Here is a 14,758-nt window from a genome sequence, read left to right on the forward strand (position 1 = left end):
TATTAACAAATACACTGGAGAGAGAACTGCTGTTACCATAAGATAACTGCTCCTTTTTAAACTACAAATCTCCTCTTCACAAGTAGTAACACACTTTGATAAGCTAATGTAAAGTTAGAGAGGAAATTGATACTGGACTTATGGAACTTCTGGTTAGAAAACAAGCATTTTTTTCCCATTTTGGAGTATTCATTGAACAGCATATTGTACGTTACATGTGCTTCGTACTTTTCATCCAGTGTTTATAAAAACATGAGACATTTTTAGTATTTCCCCAGTATTGCCTGCACCTCTAACTCTGCAGTGTTAGTGTAGTTTTTACAAACAATTTGGATTTATTTATTTTTTTTTTTAAATCTCTAAATTTAGAGGCAGCTGGATAGTTGTGGTTTGGAAGCACATTCGGATATTGTAATTTGAATACATTTGACTTGACTAGTAATCAAAGCAGAAAAACGAGTATTCATCACTGCATGTGATTGAAATTCATGGTTTGTCATGCCTTAAACACAAAGCAGCAATTCTTTTTTTTTATTTCCCCATTTCACTTATCACTACATTAATGTGTGTAAAGTCTACATTTTAAGACAACAGAAAATACAAAAGAACAGTATGAACATTTTGTAGACAATACTCCAGAGTCCTGTAATTCTGTTGGTGATGATGGCGAATGTTGATGAGATAACTCCCAGTTCCCCATAATGATCCCAAACCAGAAAGAGTTCCTGTTTTTCATGACCCTGTTTTTTGCATGACTGAGCCTCATCTGGCTGAGGGGCATTATTGCCACAGTGACCGGCCAGTGCTGACAGGGATCAGTGTTGGACTTTAATTAAGGTAACAACGGGAGGTCCGAGGAATCTTCCTCTTCCTGTCTTTGATCCTCATTAGACACTTGAACGCTATAAAATCAGCAGCTCAGAACAGGTTGCAGCAGACAAGGCCAAAGTACCTTGGATTTGCAATGGCCTCTAAATATTTTAGGATGGGTGCATGAAGTCCCATTGACCAATTTTTGTGTGGCAAAAAGTGGTTGGCGACTGAAGGCATCAACATTCATCAAAGTATAGTATTTTTCTGATTTAGGGCTGCAAAGTAATGCAAGATCTTGATCATTTCACATATTTTAAAATTTCAAAAGTTTGACGGTCACCTTCTTGAACTGAACTAAAATTGTATGATTGGCTGAAAAAATATCTTTTCCATATGAAACTTTTTAAAAAGATTTGAATCCATGGTGTTGTATGCTGTTAGAAGTTGGACAGAAAGCTTGATGGACAAAATTAGCATGAAGCTACTAGCTTCACTGAATTTCTCACCTTACTGCCACTGCAGAGAACAAATAACAAGCCACAGATAACTGCTCAACCCTTAAACTCCCTTTCACACCTCTGTGTACACACACACACACACACACACACACACACACACACACACACACACAGTGGAAGTAACACTGCCATGTTCGAGATCAGCAGCACCCATTTGGACTTTCAAGTTTAAGATTTGTACACAACCGTGTCACAATATTGTGTGAGAATGTCACAAATCAGTTTTTTCTGTCTGTCTGACAGAACAATGTGCTTATATAGTCAGTCCCACTGTGAAAAGCCATGCACGCAGTGACAAAATGTCAGCTGATGCTCTCCCTAAAACAGTCACTAGCCCTGTGTCTACAGAACACATAGCACTGTCTGCGTATGAAAGATCAGTCATTGTCTAGCTTGATGTTGTGGACAGTCTGTTCACATGAAAGATGCTTGTGATTTTAGGTTATTTATTAAAGGACAGGGAGAGTGTGTGTGTGTGTGTGTGTGTGTGTGTGTGTGTGTGCGTGCGTGTGTGTGTGTGTATTATCCAAGGATGTCTTAGATACCTTGTGTATGTGTGGTATTGCTTTTGTATCTCTTGCATGAGTAATGAATGTATGCAGGTGCTCATGTATTTTACACCTGCTCTTGCACTCCCCAGACGTGTGTGTGTGTGTGATTGTGTGCGTGTGGAGGAAGAACTGCAGCTGGTCCCCTATCTGTAAAGTTGTTAGTAGACTAATTGCCTGTTAAATTCCATTTTAATTAGTGTTATTGCAGTTAACCAGTGGCTCATGCTCAGGTCAGAGACCAGTACAGTACAACAAATCGACCAATTTAGAAAGTCACTCAGCATGTTTCCATGTTGTCAAGTGAATTTTACCTAGACTTGCCAATGTCACAACATGCAGAAGTGATTCAGGTACATTTTCATCATCCAATGGGAAACCACCACCATGACAGCAAACTTGGTTATAAACACAGACGGCCATGTAATCAGACTTCTGCAGATTGTGACAGATCTATTATTCTAGCTATTTTTAAATCATGGCAGGAAATTATTCTACCATTAATCAGGCCAGCCCAACAACTTTGCAATATTGAAATATTTTGAGAAATGTGATATGTTTTTGCTTTTTCCTTTTGTCCTATTTTTTTTTTTTTTTTTAAAAACTACCTGAATGTAAACCCAGCTGGAGAGTTTATTCATGTTACCACAGACCTGCCATCTCATCTGTCCATCATTTCCTCTGCCGCCCAATTTAGCAAAATGCTCTTTGCCCAGATGAGGCACCTCCATAATTAACTGGCAGGTGTTTTCTGCCCTTCCACACACACACACACTGTGAGCATTAAAGATGAACTAATCAGAGACCTTTTTTTCCATGCACAGCAGCACTGCAGATGGCCTGGTGTCGTCTTTTGTATGTCCCTTGCTGCCTAAGCCAGACACTGATTGAGAGAAGTGTGTGTGTGTGTGCATGCGTGTGTGGACAGGAGGCTAGCAGCATGTCTCTAGGGTAAGATCATATTCCCCAATGTTTAATGAGGTATTGAGACCCCCAATGCTCTCAGCGCTCAATACCTAGCACCACTAGAGCATTGGTTACAGGGGGGGCATCACGACTGGCTAATGGAGCAAAGAGGCCCCATGCAAGGCATGTGTCTGGGCTTTCAGCTGTCATGCACACGGTTATGACAGCTTGGCTGCAAAATGTGCTTTGTTACGGAGTTTTGACACCCGGGAATGTCTTCTGCTTTTTCTTGCAATGTCAAATGATAGCATGCTTTCTGAGGATGTGGCTTTACGATCCTGGGTTGGTCAAACCCATAATAAACACAAGATGAAGAAACTGTAGTTTACACACGTTTGGCTAAGAACACAAAGAACTGATTTACAATAAACCATTCATTGCTGTAACTGCAGTTTCCAGGGAAAGGTCTGTGCCCTGCGTGTCGAAGGCACTGACGAGGAGCAGAGATCACACGTGGGGGTAGGCTGATAGTACTGTGTGCCTGCCTCACAAGCATCACACTGGAGACATTCCCTCTATGCAGTATGACTGTGTGTACATTATGTCCATGTGATGCCTCTCAGCATGATGTCAGATTGTGGCAAACTGAGAAAGTGTTTTTTTTCTTCATTAGTCCTGTATGTAGCTTAAGAACAGTTTGAATAAGCAGGAGCGCTTTGAATTTGTTACCCATTCATGTTTGTCAAAGTCCTGGCTTTGGTATTGCTATTGGCCTCTGAAATTGCTGCCAATCTTGAATTGAAGCTATACAGTGCAACACAAAATGATGGCTTTATTTTGAATGTGATCTGTAGACATAAGAAAAGGACGCTGCTTTACATGCAGGATGTTGGATTAAGATAAAGGACCAGACTTCTACATCTACATCTGTGGGTAGGATGGACTTTGGAGCCGTTTGCTGCATCATGGCATCACACCTGTGTTTGCCTTTCCAGTGTAGTGAGCTGGAACACTGATTGAAAGGTAGTAAGCAAACGTGGTAAATTTCCTATAATATAGGATTTATTTGGGCAGTGCACCCAAATATATTTGGCCCTTAACCTTGTATTGATCTTACTTTCAAAATGCTGGATTCAACAGCCAAAATACTTCACCTGGCTACAATTGTTGTGGATGAAAGAGTTCCTTCCATTTGAAAATAGACATATGGATGATGTAAGAAAGTCTTCTTTGCTGTCACTTTTTCCTACTGTCATTAAAAGATATGAACCGCGGCCAGACATTTCTGTAAAACAGTACTCATCAAATCTTTATTGATCAGTGCCTTCCTTCCAATTTTTTCTGTTATCCATCACAGCTGAAGTTATCTGCTAACAAGCTTATGTCATGTGTACACTGTTTTGGTATTATATAAAATGGACTGCTTTCAAGGAGGCCTAGACAAGCTGCAGCACAGAACCTCTATGTAGGTAGGTTTAAGTGGGCACTTGTTGAAATGGCATTTTGACTCAGGTGGGTAGAGGGAGTCCTCTCCAGCATGTGTGTTGGCGTGATGTTGAGCTCGGTGAACCTAGAGAGAGATGACAGGGAAAGTGTGTGCATGTGTGTGTGGGTTCCTTTTTTTTTTTTTTTTTTTTTTTTTTCCGCCCACTTCTTCACCCCAAGAATAAAATGCAAATGTATTGAATTGGATAATGCAACCATTTATAATCACCTGGTACATTTGTGCATAGAGGCAACACTCTCATACCTATGTGCTCACAGCACCCAACTTTTTTTTCTCCCCTAGAGCTTTTGACTTTTTCCAGGAAGTTCTGGACATTTTGAAAATTTACTTACATTTAAAGTCATTAACGAACCTAATAATGTTTCTTCTTAGTATGTTGGTAATTGGCTTCCCCTTGTTAAGAAGGAGAGCTTTCCCTCTCCCCATGGTGCCTCTCCCTACACTGTGAATAAAAGGCAAAATGCCAGAAACAGAACATATGTGACGGTGCTGTATATATATATAATATATAATACAAGCTTATAGTTTGTAAGTAGTAAATAAAAATCACCATTTTTATTTATGCTCTGTTTATTTCTACTTTAGTGGTTGTGTCATTTTGTGTATATTGAATTTTTCATATTGTGCAAAGTGTTTGGTATCAGTATCTGAAATTACTGAGCCCAGTGGCAATCATTTATAGGGAGCGGTTATGCATTCCTCTGTTGTTTCAGAGATAATACATCTACCTGACTGATTAAACATTGAACTGTCATTTCTTGCTTCCATGAGCATGAGATTTTATTTTATAGACTTTCTTTTGTCCAAAAACCACTGTAAACTTTCTATTCATCGTCAGAACAATGGGTATTTGCTATTTTATCTGTGTCCACAGCTTGCATAAATACCTGTGAGAGAAGGGAGGCAAATAGATGAGACTCATATCAGCTGTGTTAAAGTTTGTTCCACCATTGGACCTTTTTTTTTTTTTTTTTTAATATTTTTGAACTTTAAGAAGATGTATTTTTATTTTATTTTTTTAGGTGCAATCTTAAAGAGGAACACACTCGCACTTCCTCTCGGTCTTTGCTGGTGCCATTTTTGTGCAGAGCAGGACTGCAGCCGAAGTCATCCTTTGTAGAAATTGACGGAGCGCTGCTGTTGTATTTCTGTGGTGCTGCTCTCACTCTGCAGCTGGTCTACAATCATGGAGGGGCAGGCATGTGATCGGTCACATGAAATCAAACAAGCTGTCAAACTGATTTGAAAGTGATTTGTGTGGTTGGAGGTTTCAGTTGGCTGTGGAAATTTGGCCCTGGGTAGACAAATTTATCTCTGCCAGACCTCCCCAAGGGTCTGACAGAGGGCCCTAAGGGTCATGCTGGAATTACACAGAGACACTGTACATGCTAATAGAAATCAAATTTGCCAGCCATTAGATCTTTGATAATATATATTTGAAATAAAGTTGATATACGAGGTCAAAATTATCAAGAGTTTTCACTGAAGGCTGATATTTCATTATGATGAAAGCCTAGCCTTTTTTGGAGGTCTTTAGTTTACCTTTGCCGAAAAATGCTGCTGTGATGCTTTGCGATACTTTAATTTGCTGATGCATTAACCCGGCTGCAAGAAGCCGGAGACTTTGAGCTTTCATCTGATCTACATGTATTGTTTTAGTTAACTGTTGATGATGCTGTATTCAACCAGTTTACAAGTGTTATATCAACCCACAGTTTATGAGGCAGTGCCATTTCTCTCTTACCTTTGATCTTTAATATTTCATTGCGAGCTGTTTGTTTTGGCTCTGGGAAAAGAACATTTTGACAGTTTTATTCCCTCCTCTCTAAAACTCTCCGGCTGCCTCCTCTTTTTTTCTGGTGTGGAGCAGGAGGGGGCGTCACCCAACAGTGTGCTGATGTGGGTGTGACATTACACTATCAGTCAGACCCACAGTGACTCAGTGTGTTGTGTTGAATGGGCTCAGTGGGTCACACGTGGTCACCCTGAGGCCTTTGCCTTTTGGAAGACATTCTTGTACTAAATTAGACATAACAGTTTTTTTCTATGCAGCCCTTGTGTGTGAGTGTTTGTGCAGGGAATACTGACTGCAATGCTTATGTAAGACTCAAAGATTACACATTTATTACAAACAAATAAAATGTATATAAATGATAAGATCTCTTCCATTTTTCAGATAGGTCATCCACAAACATACATACATACATACATACATACACACACACATATATATATACACACACACACATATATGACGTAATGCTGAGACTGTCATTGTGCTGCTACAGTAGAGTTAAATGGAAAACCAATTCTCCACAAACTGCTGTTGCCGCAACATGAAAAACATCAAAAGTTCTTTTGGCATCAGTTATTAGAATCAAAGAGGAAGGTCTTTGTTCTTCACTGTTTTTGTACCAATACCGAGCTCTCATTCAAGGAGAAATCCAAGTCTAGTGCAGTTTGTTTCAGTTCAGTTGTACTGGCTGGTGGCTGGTGACTCAAAAAAGAAAGTCAGTCAGTGGCAGAGAATTGAAGATGAAATTTTGAAATTATCACTGGACTAACATGATGTCAGTATTGTATTCTGGTTGCTGATTGGTAAGAGAGGACGTCCTCCATTGGAGCATAATTTTATGTGTTTTGGCCAATAACAGATTGGCATGAAATAAAATTACATCAAATTGATATAAGACCCCCACCACCACTTCACACAGACTCAGAATTTCAGTTAGGATTTTTTCCAGAATTTTTTTGTATTTAGGGGTTAGGGTTAATCTCCCTCTTGCCTCTCAAAAATAGAGTAGCCTCATTTGCCTCTGTGGACCAACCTTCTCTGGTTGTATTCCAGTGTGAGGATGTGTTTTACATTGCTAGGCCTCTTTGAGTTTGAAGTGACAAGAAACACTGCCACAGTGGAAGGCTGAGTCATGGAGAGCAGGATGAGGAGAGGAAGTCCTCAAATCTGACAGAGCTAGTGCTTTTGGAGCTATAAAAAGAAATCTTTCTTTCCATCAGCCTGTCTATGACTGTGTACATGTGGTTATGTATGTTTTGGTTTTTTTTTTTCCTCAAGTGTGTTTTTCTACGTCCTGTTGCCACAGGCACAAGGATGTACGGTTTTATCTGTGGCGTCCGTCATTTATCATTGTATGAAAACTCATGGCTCAGACAATTCAGTCAACTCCTTTTAGCTTCTTTAGTACCTAATAATTCAGTCATTTTTTGGAAATATGTCGCATACGGATTCACACAAACCTGCTGAAAGAGGTTCTGAAGAGTCTTTGTTTGAGAGCTGCTCTGAGGATGTTTTGCTACCTTACTCAGCATGCTTCTTTCCTGCTTTTCCAAGGATCAGACAAACAACTTGGACCTGTGTTTTCCCCCTGCTGTGGGAACACAAAATTGCTGTGCAGTAAAGTAAATTAAAGCCTTGGACCCCCCCCAAAGTTTGATGTATGAGTTGGGGAGTATCAATGGGTAATTTAACAGAGATTCCAGACACAACCTCTAGTGAGTGTTGAATAAATTAGAGATGTGTGGCAGCATTTCTTCACTCTGAGCTTTTAATTTAGAGATTTAGAGCTATTCTTTATTGCACCTTGTAAGCAGCACACTGTGAATGCTCTTTTGAATTTAAGACTGTTACCATGATCTTGTGTCTTATTTGTTAGAATGTTGCGCTGTGGGCTGATCGTCTCCCTTACCACCTGTTCTTACTGCAACACATTGTCATAACCAGTCCACAGATGGGCCACATCTGTCAGGACCAATGTTTTTTTGTGTGCATGTCTGCATCCGCTCCCTGCCCACCCGTCGCAGCAGGTTTGCCATCAATCTTTGAAAATGTCTGAATGCGTGTCACTGTAATTGTGTGTGTGTGTGTGTGTGTGTGTGTGTGTGTGTGTCTTGCACCAGCCACCCACTCGTCCACCTGGTCATAATGCATCAGGAAAGACTCGCTTCCTTGGCTGCTTCATCAGAGCCAGGAGGATTTCCTGTGGCCTTTGGAGGAACCAGATCACGCTGAGATCACAGGCTACTGTACTGCCCCCCAATGCATACGTAGACACGACTGAAACGTAGCAAATGTAGCATTATAGTTGTTTATTTGCAAGAGGCCTGTTATCTGTCAGTAGCTGGGTGGGCTGAGCTCCAGCCCGTACATTACAGCTTCATTACCATCTACAAATCACAACTTTTCAAGTGCGATTTCTCTGACCTCTAAGTACTCCACCATTTTAAGATTCAGGTCACACACGGCCAGCCCATCATCCCCTCCTGTGCCCCAGTTACCAGGGGTTTGGTACTAAAAAGAACTGACTAGACTATTTTCTACCGTTTACCTCATGCCAGTGTGGCTTTGTGTTCACCGCTGCCACGTGCAAGTCCAAATTACAGCCTGCAGGCAGATGTGAAGGGGAGGTGCCAAGCAGCGCTTATGGTCCAAGGCCTTATCCCCGCCTAACCCCCACACACCCAGCGCCACACACTGATCAGGGGAGGCCCTTGGGATGTTGGTGCCTCACTCATTGCTTCCTCTGGCTTTGATGGTGACCTTGGTGCTTCTTCATGAGTTTGACTTGACCACATTTGTGAAGCGGCGTATCCACACTGCTTTCATGGTCCTAATGATAGCATAATGCTGTAGCCACAGGGGTGTATGTTATTTCTAATTCTGCCTTGTTTTTCTTGCGTCCGTGTGTCCACAGTCGGAGTAAAAATACAGATCAGTCTCTTGTGTATGTGACCTGCTTCTTTTTAATTTAAAGATTTAAACATATGTATATCATCAGCGCTTGCACCGCTTTTCTGTGGCCTCTTTTTCTGACCTCCATTCATACAGTGATTATGTGATGGCTATTCATATTCATAAGACCCGCTCTGCATGTATGTGTCTCATTGGGAGAAGTCCCTGGCAAAGGGCCTCCCACTCCTATTTTCCACCCCTTGCCTTCTCCTGGTACAGTCCCCATGTCGGCCTCCTCTTGGGGGGGGGGGGGTGTTTGCTCATTGTCAGGATCAGGTCAGGCAACAGGAGTGTTTTCACAAAGCAGACATCTGCTGCGCTGTGCTGCCCTTTTCAGCAGTGACGTAATGTCCTGTGTGCAAGTCTCATCCATACAAAAGTGGTGTACAGGAGAGGGTGAGGGCTGGGTGGTGATCTCAGATTTTGAGGGTGGAGAATAAGTGAGAAGCTTGTGCATGGTTAAACAGAGGAAAACAAATGTTTGGCACAAGTAAGTGCACCAAAATTTTTTACATTAAACGTTTCTTGTAAAGTTTCTTTAATAAAGACTATTTTTACATTTTGTGCTCCTCAGCAGAACTCAGTGTGTGTTTCCCTGAGGCCCAATAAACATGTTGAATGCATTTCTGTCCTTATAAACATTTGCAAAGAGATTTATTTTATTTATTTATTTTTACATTTTGAAACCTCATTGTTAACATCCACTTCAACATTAGTTAGCAGTCTTCACTCCTGCAACTTGCTGGGGCATTGTGTACTTTTTTGGCTATTGTAGATCAGTTTGAAACATCATGTAATTTACATGCAGTACACATTTGTATTACTGATTTGTTTTACTTCATATATTTATTATATATATATTTATTTATATTTATATATATATATATATATATATATATGAATGATAAAAGAACTCTAAATGTCTAAACCAGCTCGACTCAGAGGAACTTTTACAGAGTGAATTGAAGCATTAGTGTCCCCCTTCACTTCGGGGTTTGTTGGTTGAGGGCTCACACTGGGGGCTGACGAGGGAGAGTGCTGATGGTGGGGCTGCATGGGCTCTGGTCCAAAACGATGTGTGATGGTGCAGAACCCTAAGCTCCATTAGCCCGCCTGAGCTCTAACTTTGTATTGTGGCCTGGAATGCATTCATCTGGCTGTCCATCTCTGTCCTCTCTCTGTCATGACTTCTTACAAGCAATCAGCTTCTTTTCAAATTGGAGGTCAGTGTTAGTTCAGCTTGTGATTACATGCTCCCACTTCTGGTCCTCGCCACACTGACTCCACTAATTCATTTGTTGCTGTACCCGAAATTAGATTTAGATATTTTTAGACATTAGGCTCTTTTTCTGTGTATTGGTGTATTTATGGAAGTTGGATTCAATGATAAAGAAATTTACAGCATGATGCCGCATAAAACTTGAAGCATACTGACTCTAAACATTTCACTTAGAAGTCACTTTGAAACCTGTCTCACCATTTTTATAGCCTGCCAGTTGCTGTTGCACTATATTTTGATGTGCTTGAATCTGACAACAACTTTTCCCTTTTCAAGTAAATGAAACCTCACCAACCATGAGTTGGATGTCCCTGTCCAGACCAAGCTACAGAGCCCATCGGTGGAGCCAGCGTCTGTGGATGTCAGACATTCCTTCCTGCATTCATGTCCACTCCACTTAGTGCATAGAAATACTTGATTACTGATATTACTGAGACCTGGGAGACTCTGGAGAGAGACTATTTTGATGCATTCTTCCAAAGTTACCTCAGGCTATATTCCATATCCAACGTACCTTATCTTAAACTAACTCACCAAACCTCTGAACAGCAAAGATGTTTTGAGTGTGTCTTAAGGCAAGAAGAGAGAGGCTACATGCAACATTTCCCCCCACAATCACAGCTATTACCAGACGTGGCTTTGGAAAAAATTCCAGAGTAATGAAAGCCAAAGTACGGGGGGACGGGAGACCTAGCAAGCTAATTTGCAGTCTCGTGTCCTACTGGAGGAGAAAGTTGGAACACGTTCCTGCAGCACCATACATGACTGTTTGCTTGCCAAAGAGAAGCTGTAAAAAGCTTTTGCTGCAGCCTCACCCTTTGGTGTTTCTTCTTTTGAGGGCGTATCACATCGAAATTATAGATGACTGTGCCACACGAGATAAAAAGTTGTCATTGTGATATGGCCCTCACTCCATCCACACCCTACTTTCAAACCATCGCAAAGGGATTGTGTGCATAAAGAGAACAAATAATATATTGTTCTGGAATTCAGAGGGGGTGAAACTGCAATAATCAGTCCCACTTTTCCCATTGTAGTACTGTCCTGGAATGTGTGACAATAGGCTTCATTTTATAATAGGCACTCCTCTTTTATCATTCACTAATCCACCGAGGGGTTTTATTTTTTTTTTTTTACATTGTCATTGACTAATTGCATTATTCACACAGCTGCCAGGGTATGATTACACTAGATTTAATTTCCAACTAAATGTTTTTCCCATAAGGAAAAAAAAAAAAAAAAAAAAATCCTGAAAGTGATTATGGGATAGTTAAAACAATTAGTTTACATGTGCAACCATTGGCTTCAAAGCATATAACTGCTTTTTTGTATTTAAAGAGCAACATTAGTGCAGTAGTTAAGTTTAAGAAGCAGGAGCAGGAAATGGTCAACTACTGAAGCCAAATCCCAAACACGAACCAGCCAGTGTTGCTAAATAAAGCTAAATCACTCCAGTCCTGTGGCTGTCCTACAGATGCGGCCTAATTTCCAATGGAGCCACATGCTGTTGATTAGGGTGGACGCCATGTAGCCTGACACAAAAGTATACCATTTGTCTGAACTTATTTTACCCCAGTCCCCTAAAATATCCTGGAAAAATGCCTGAAGTGTGTTATGCAAGCTGTGGGCCAAGTGATTGTGATGTGAGCGCTCACGCCTTTTGTGTCTGTTGTCTTCCAGCTATGCTTTGGCAGATGAGGCCTACCGTTCACTGAGGGACCAGGACAAGGACCAGTGCATCCTCATCACAGGGGAGAGTGGGGCTGGGAAAACCGGTAAGTCGGGCCGTTTCCACTCCAGCCCAGCATCGCCCTGCTTCACACACACAGTTATCCACATTCGTACCTGGGTACAAACATTTATATTACCACTACTCGTATCAGAAATCCCATCTGTTTCAAGCATGAACATGAAAAGTTCTTCATTTATCAAAAGCCAAGGGGGGGAAGAAAAAAAACATTTTAATAATCAAGAACAGTGTCTTAATGAAAAAGTCACTCAGTATTTAACCAGCAGGTCCCCAGAGGGTTGAAATGAACCGTTTTGGCTGCTCAGCTCTTGTTGTTTGTTGTACTTTGTTCAAAGTGTAGTCAAAACATATTTCTGAAGGCCACTGTAGGATAAGGGTTGTTATGTATAAAGCCACAGTGCAGATTTATATCAGATGTACCTTTTTTAAAAGGCAGCTTGTTGGCAGTTTTGTTTTGAGAACATCATGGTGGTACATGAAACGTGACAGACACTGTGATGACCTGTGCATGAAGTGCATGTAAAATGATAGAGGTAGACAAATCAAAGAAGACCAGTAGCAGACAGATGGTGTCCTGGTTTGATGACACTCCCTGCTTACAGTCAACATCCGCATTTATCCGCAGGGAAACTTTGAAAATTGTGGGGCGAGTGTTGGGACTAGAAATATTAAATGGAGCCAATGTTTGAAGCAGCTGTGTTTACGCCCATGGGCCTTTTTTATTTCTGTTTATACTATTTATAATAGTTTGGCCATGTTCTGGAACAATTTCACATACCTTACAGAAATCCAAGAGGAGTGGAATTTCCTGGTCTCTATTGGCAGTGCTGTATCACAGGTAAAAGCCATATTGAGTTGGCAGAGCACAAACTTTGGAAAAGTAGTCCCACTCTACTCATAAAGTATCTCCCTGTACAGCAGAGACACAGATATACATTCATACTCAGAATTGTAAATCTTCTTGATTTAATTGTTCCCTTTACTTTATTTTTCCCAGCGTCACTAGGGCCAAGGCTTAATGTTGGTGGGGATTTCACTGTCAACTTCAAACTCAGCAAAATGTAATCTGCCACATTTGACTTGCATGTGTTTGACTGGAGTGTGGGAGTGATTTGTAATCACAGTCTCCATTTGGTTCAAGTTAAAACTCTCCATCTGGTTTTAATGAGAGGGTAGGCAAAATGGGAAAAATAATTTATATCACCAGTAACTGTATTATCAGCATTATCGCTGTGTTGGAATATTTACTAAAAGTTCAAACTTATGCTTGTCCTGCTCAGAGTTTTACTCAACCAAAATCATGTCATTTCCAAGAAACACATGTTCTCAAATATTCAGGTAGTTATGTTTTAATAGTGGTAAAGTCTTAGTTATGAGTCATGTAGACATCAGAACTGATCCATGATATCTTTAATATGATTATATGAAGAAATGACGGAACACAATATTGAACTATCATTACTACTGAAGCCAATAAAAATATTCCATCCGAGTTATGAGTTATGTGGCTTTCCCCCTTTAACTTTTATTTGAAAGTACCATCATCTCATGAGTAACAGAGATGTGTTACAGCACTGATCCCTTTATCCATCGCCTGCATTGATAATGTGACTCTGTTTTCAAGCTGTCAGTGGTTTTGGACTATTGGTACCTTGATCTCTGGCTGCAGCTCAGATTCAGCAACAGAACTTCAGCCTGTAGCACTTCATCCAGAGCCATGAAGCCACACAATCATTTTAACAAAAGCCACAGTCAGCACTGTGTGAGACTGTCAGTTATTATTAATAATGATAATACTAATAATAAAATAGGCCTGGGACAAAGCAATGAAACACTCAGGACAGTGTGACAGATCATGTTATGCATGATGGGCTTGCCTTTATTTGAGTGTTCTCTACCTGTCGTCGATAATAAACAACCTCACTCCAAGAAGCTGTTCAGCCAAGTGTAGGAGATAAATTAGGATTTCAATAATCTCATCGGCCCCGAAGCTTTGTAGTGGAATAAGGCCATCAAAAACGTGCCTTCCCCGTCGATATGGGTCATTGACACTCCTGTCTGGCTGTGGGTTTGCTCGTGCCTCTGTATAGCTGTGGCTTCTGTAGGAAGGAGCTGTGACAAAAACATTATCAGACGCCAGCGTAGCATACAGGAGACACAACATAGTTTTATTGTGAGATATGACTGAGGAAGTTTATTTTTCTTTGCCGGGAGATAATGTGAAGATGAAGCAGTTTATACCTTGTTACTCAGCAAAGGAGTGACTCTTGATCTCTCTCTTTTTTTTCTTTTTTTCTTTCCTTTTTTTCTTTTGCCCACCTTCCACCTTAGCGGAATGTATGAGCATGTCTGGAGGGGTTTTTTTTTTTTTTATGCCAGGCTCATCAGCAGTCTGCACCAGCAACTACTGTCAAGCTCTTTTCTATCATCACTTGGCACACCAAACACATCATCAGTTCTGGGTCACTGTCATTTCACTGGACAGGAGGGATGATTCCGATGCCAGCAGTCATCCGACAAGGATGTCACTTGTTCCAGACAGTGCAAAATGCCTTTTGAGCCTGTGTCACGTTCCTCATGCAGAAAATTATTTTTGGGAACGTGCTTCACTCTCTCTCTGTCTCAGGGCGCCCCAAATCGGCTTCTGACATGAGAAGTGGATAAACGAAGATCATCTCTGTAGATCCAAA

General features: G+C 40.9%; 1 protein-coding gene across 4 annotated transcripts in view; it reads left to right on the plus strand.

Moving 5' to 3' along the window:
- The window catches only part of myo1b (myosin IB), a 58,165-nt gene that overhangs the window by 14,838 nt on the left and 28,569 nt on the right, over positions 1-14,758 (plus strand). For all 4 annotated transcript variants that reach the window (XM_023424867.2, XM_087178936.1, XM_087178938.1 and 1 more), the window contains exon 4: positions 11,999-12,093. In XM_023424867.2, coding sequence (XP_023280635.1) covers positions 11,999-12,093 — 95 coding nt within the window. The remainder of the gene's footprint in view (positions 1-11,998; positions 12,094-14,758) is intronic.

Source organism: Seriola lalandi, unplaced genomic scaffold (genome assembly GCF_002814215.2).
Source record: "Seriola lalandi dorsalis isolate HSWRI2012SDOR001 ecotype SW California unplaced genomic scaffold, Sedor1 jcf7180002054758, whole genome shotgun sequence".
Lineage (NCBI taxonomy): Eukaryota > Metazoa > Chordata > Actinopteri > Carangiformes > Carangidae > Seriola > Seriola lalandi.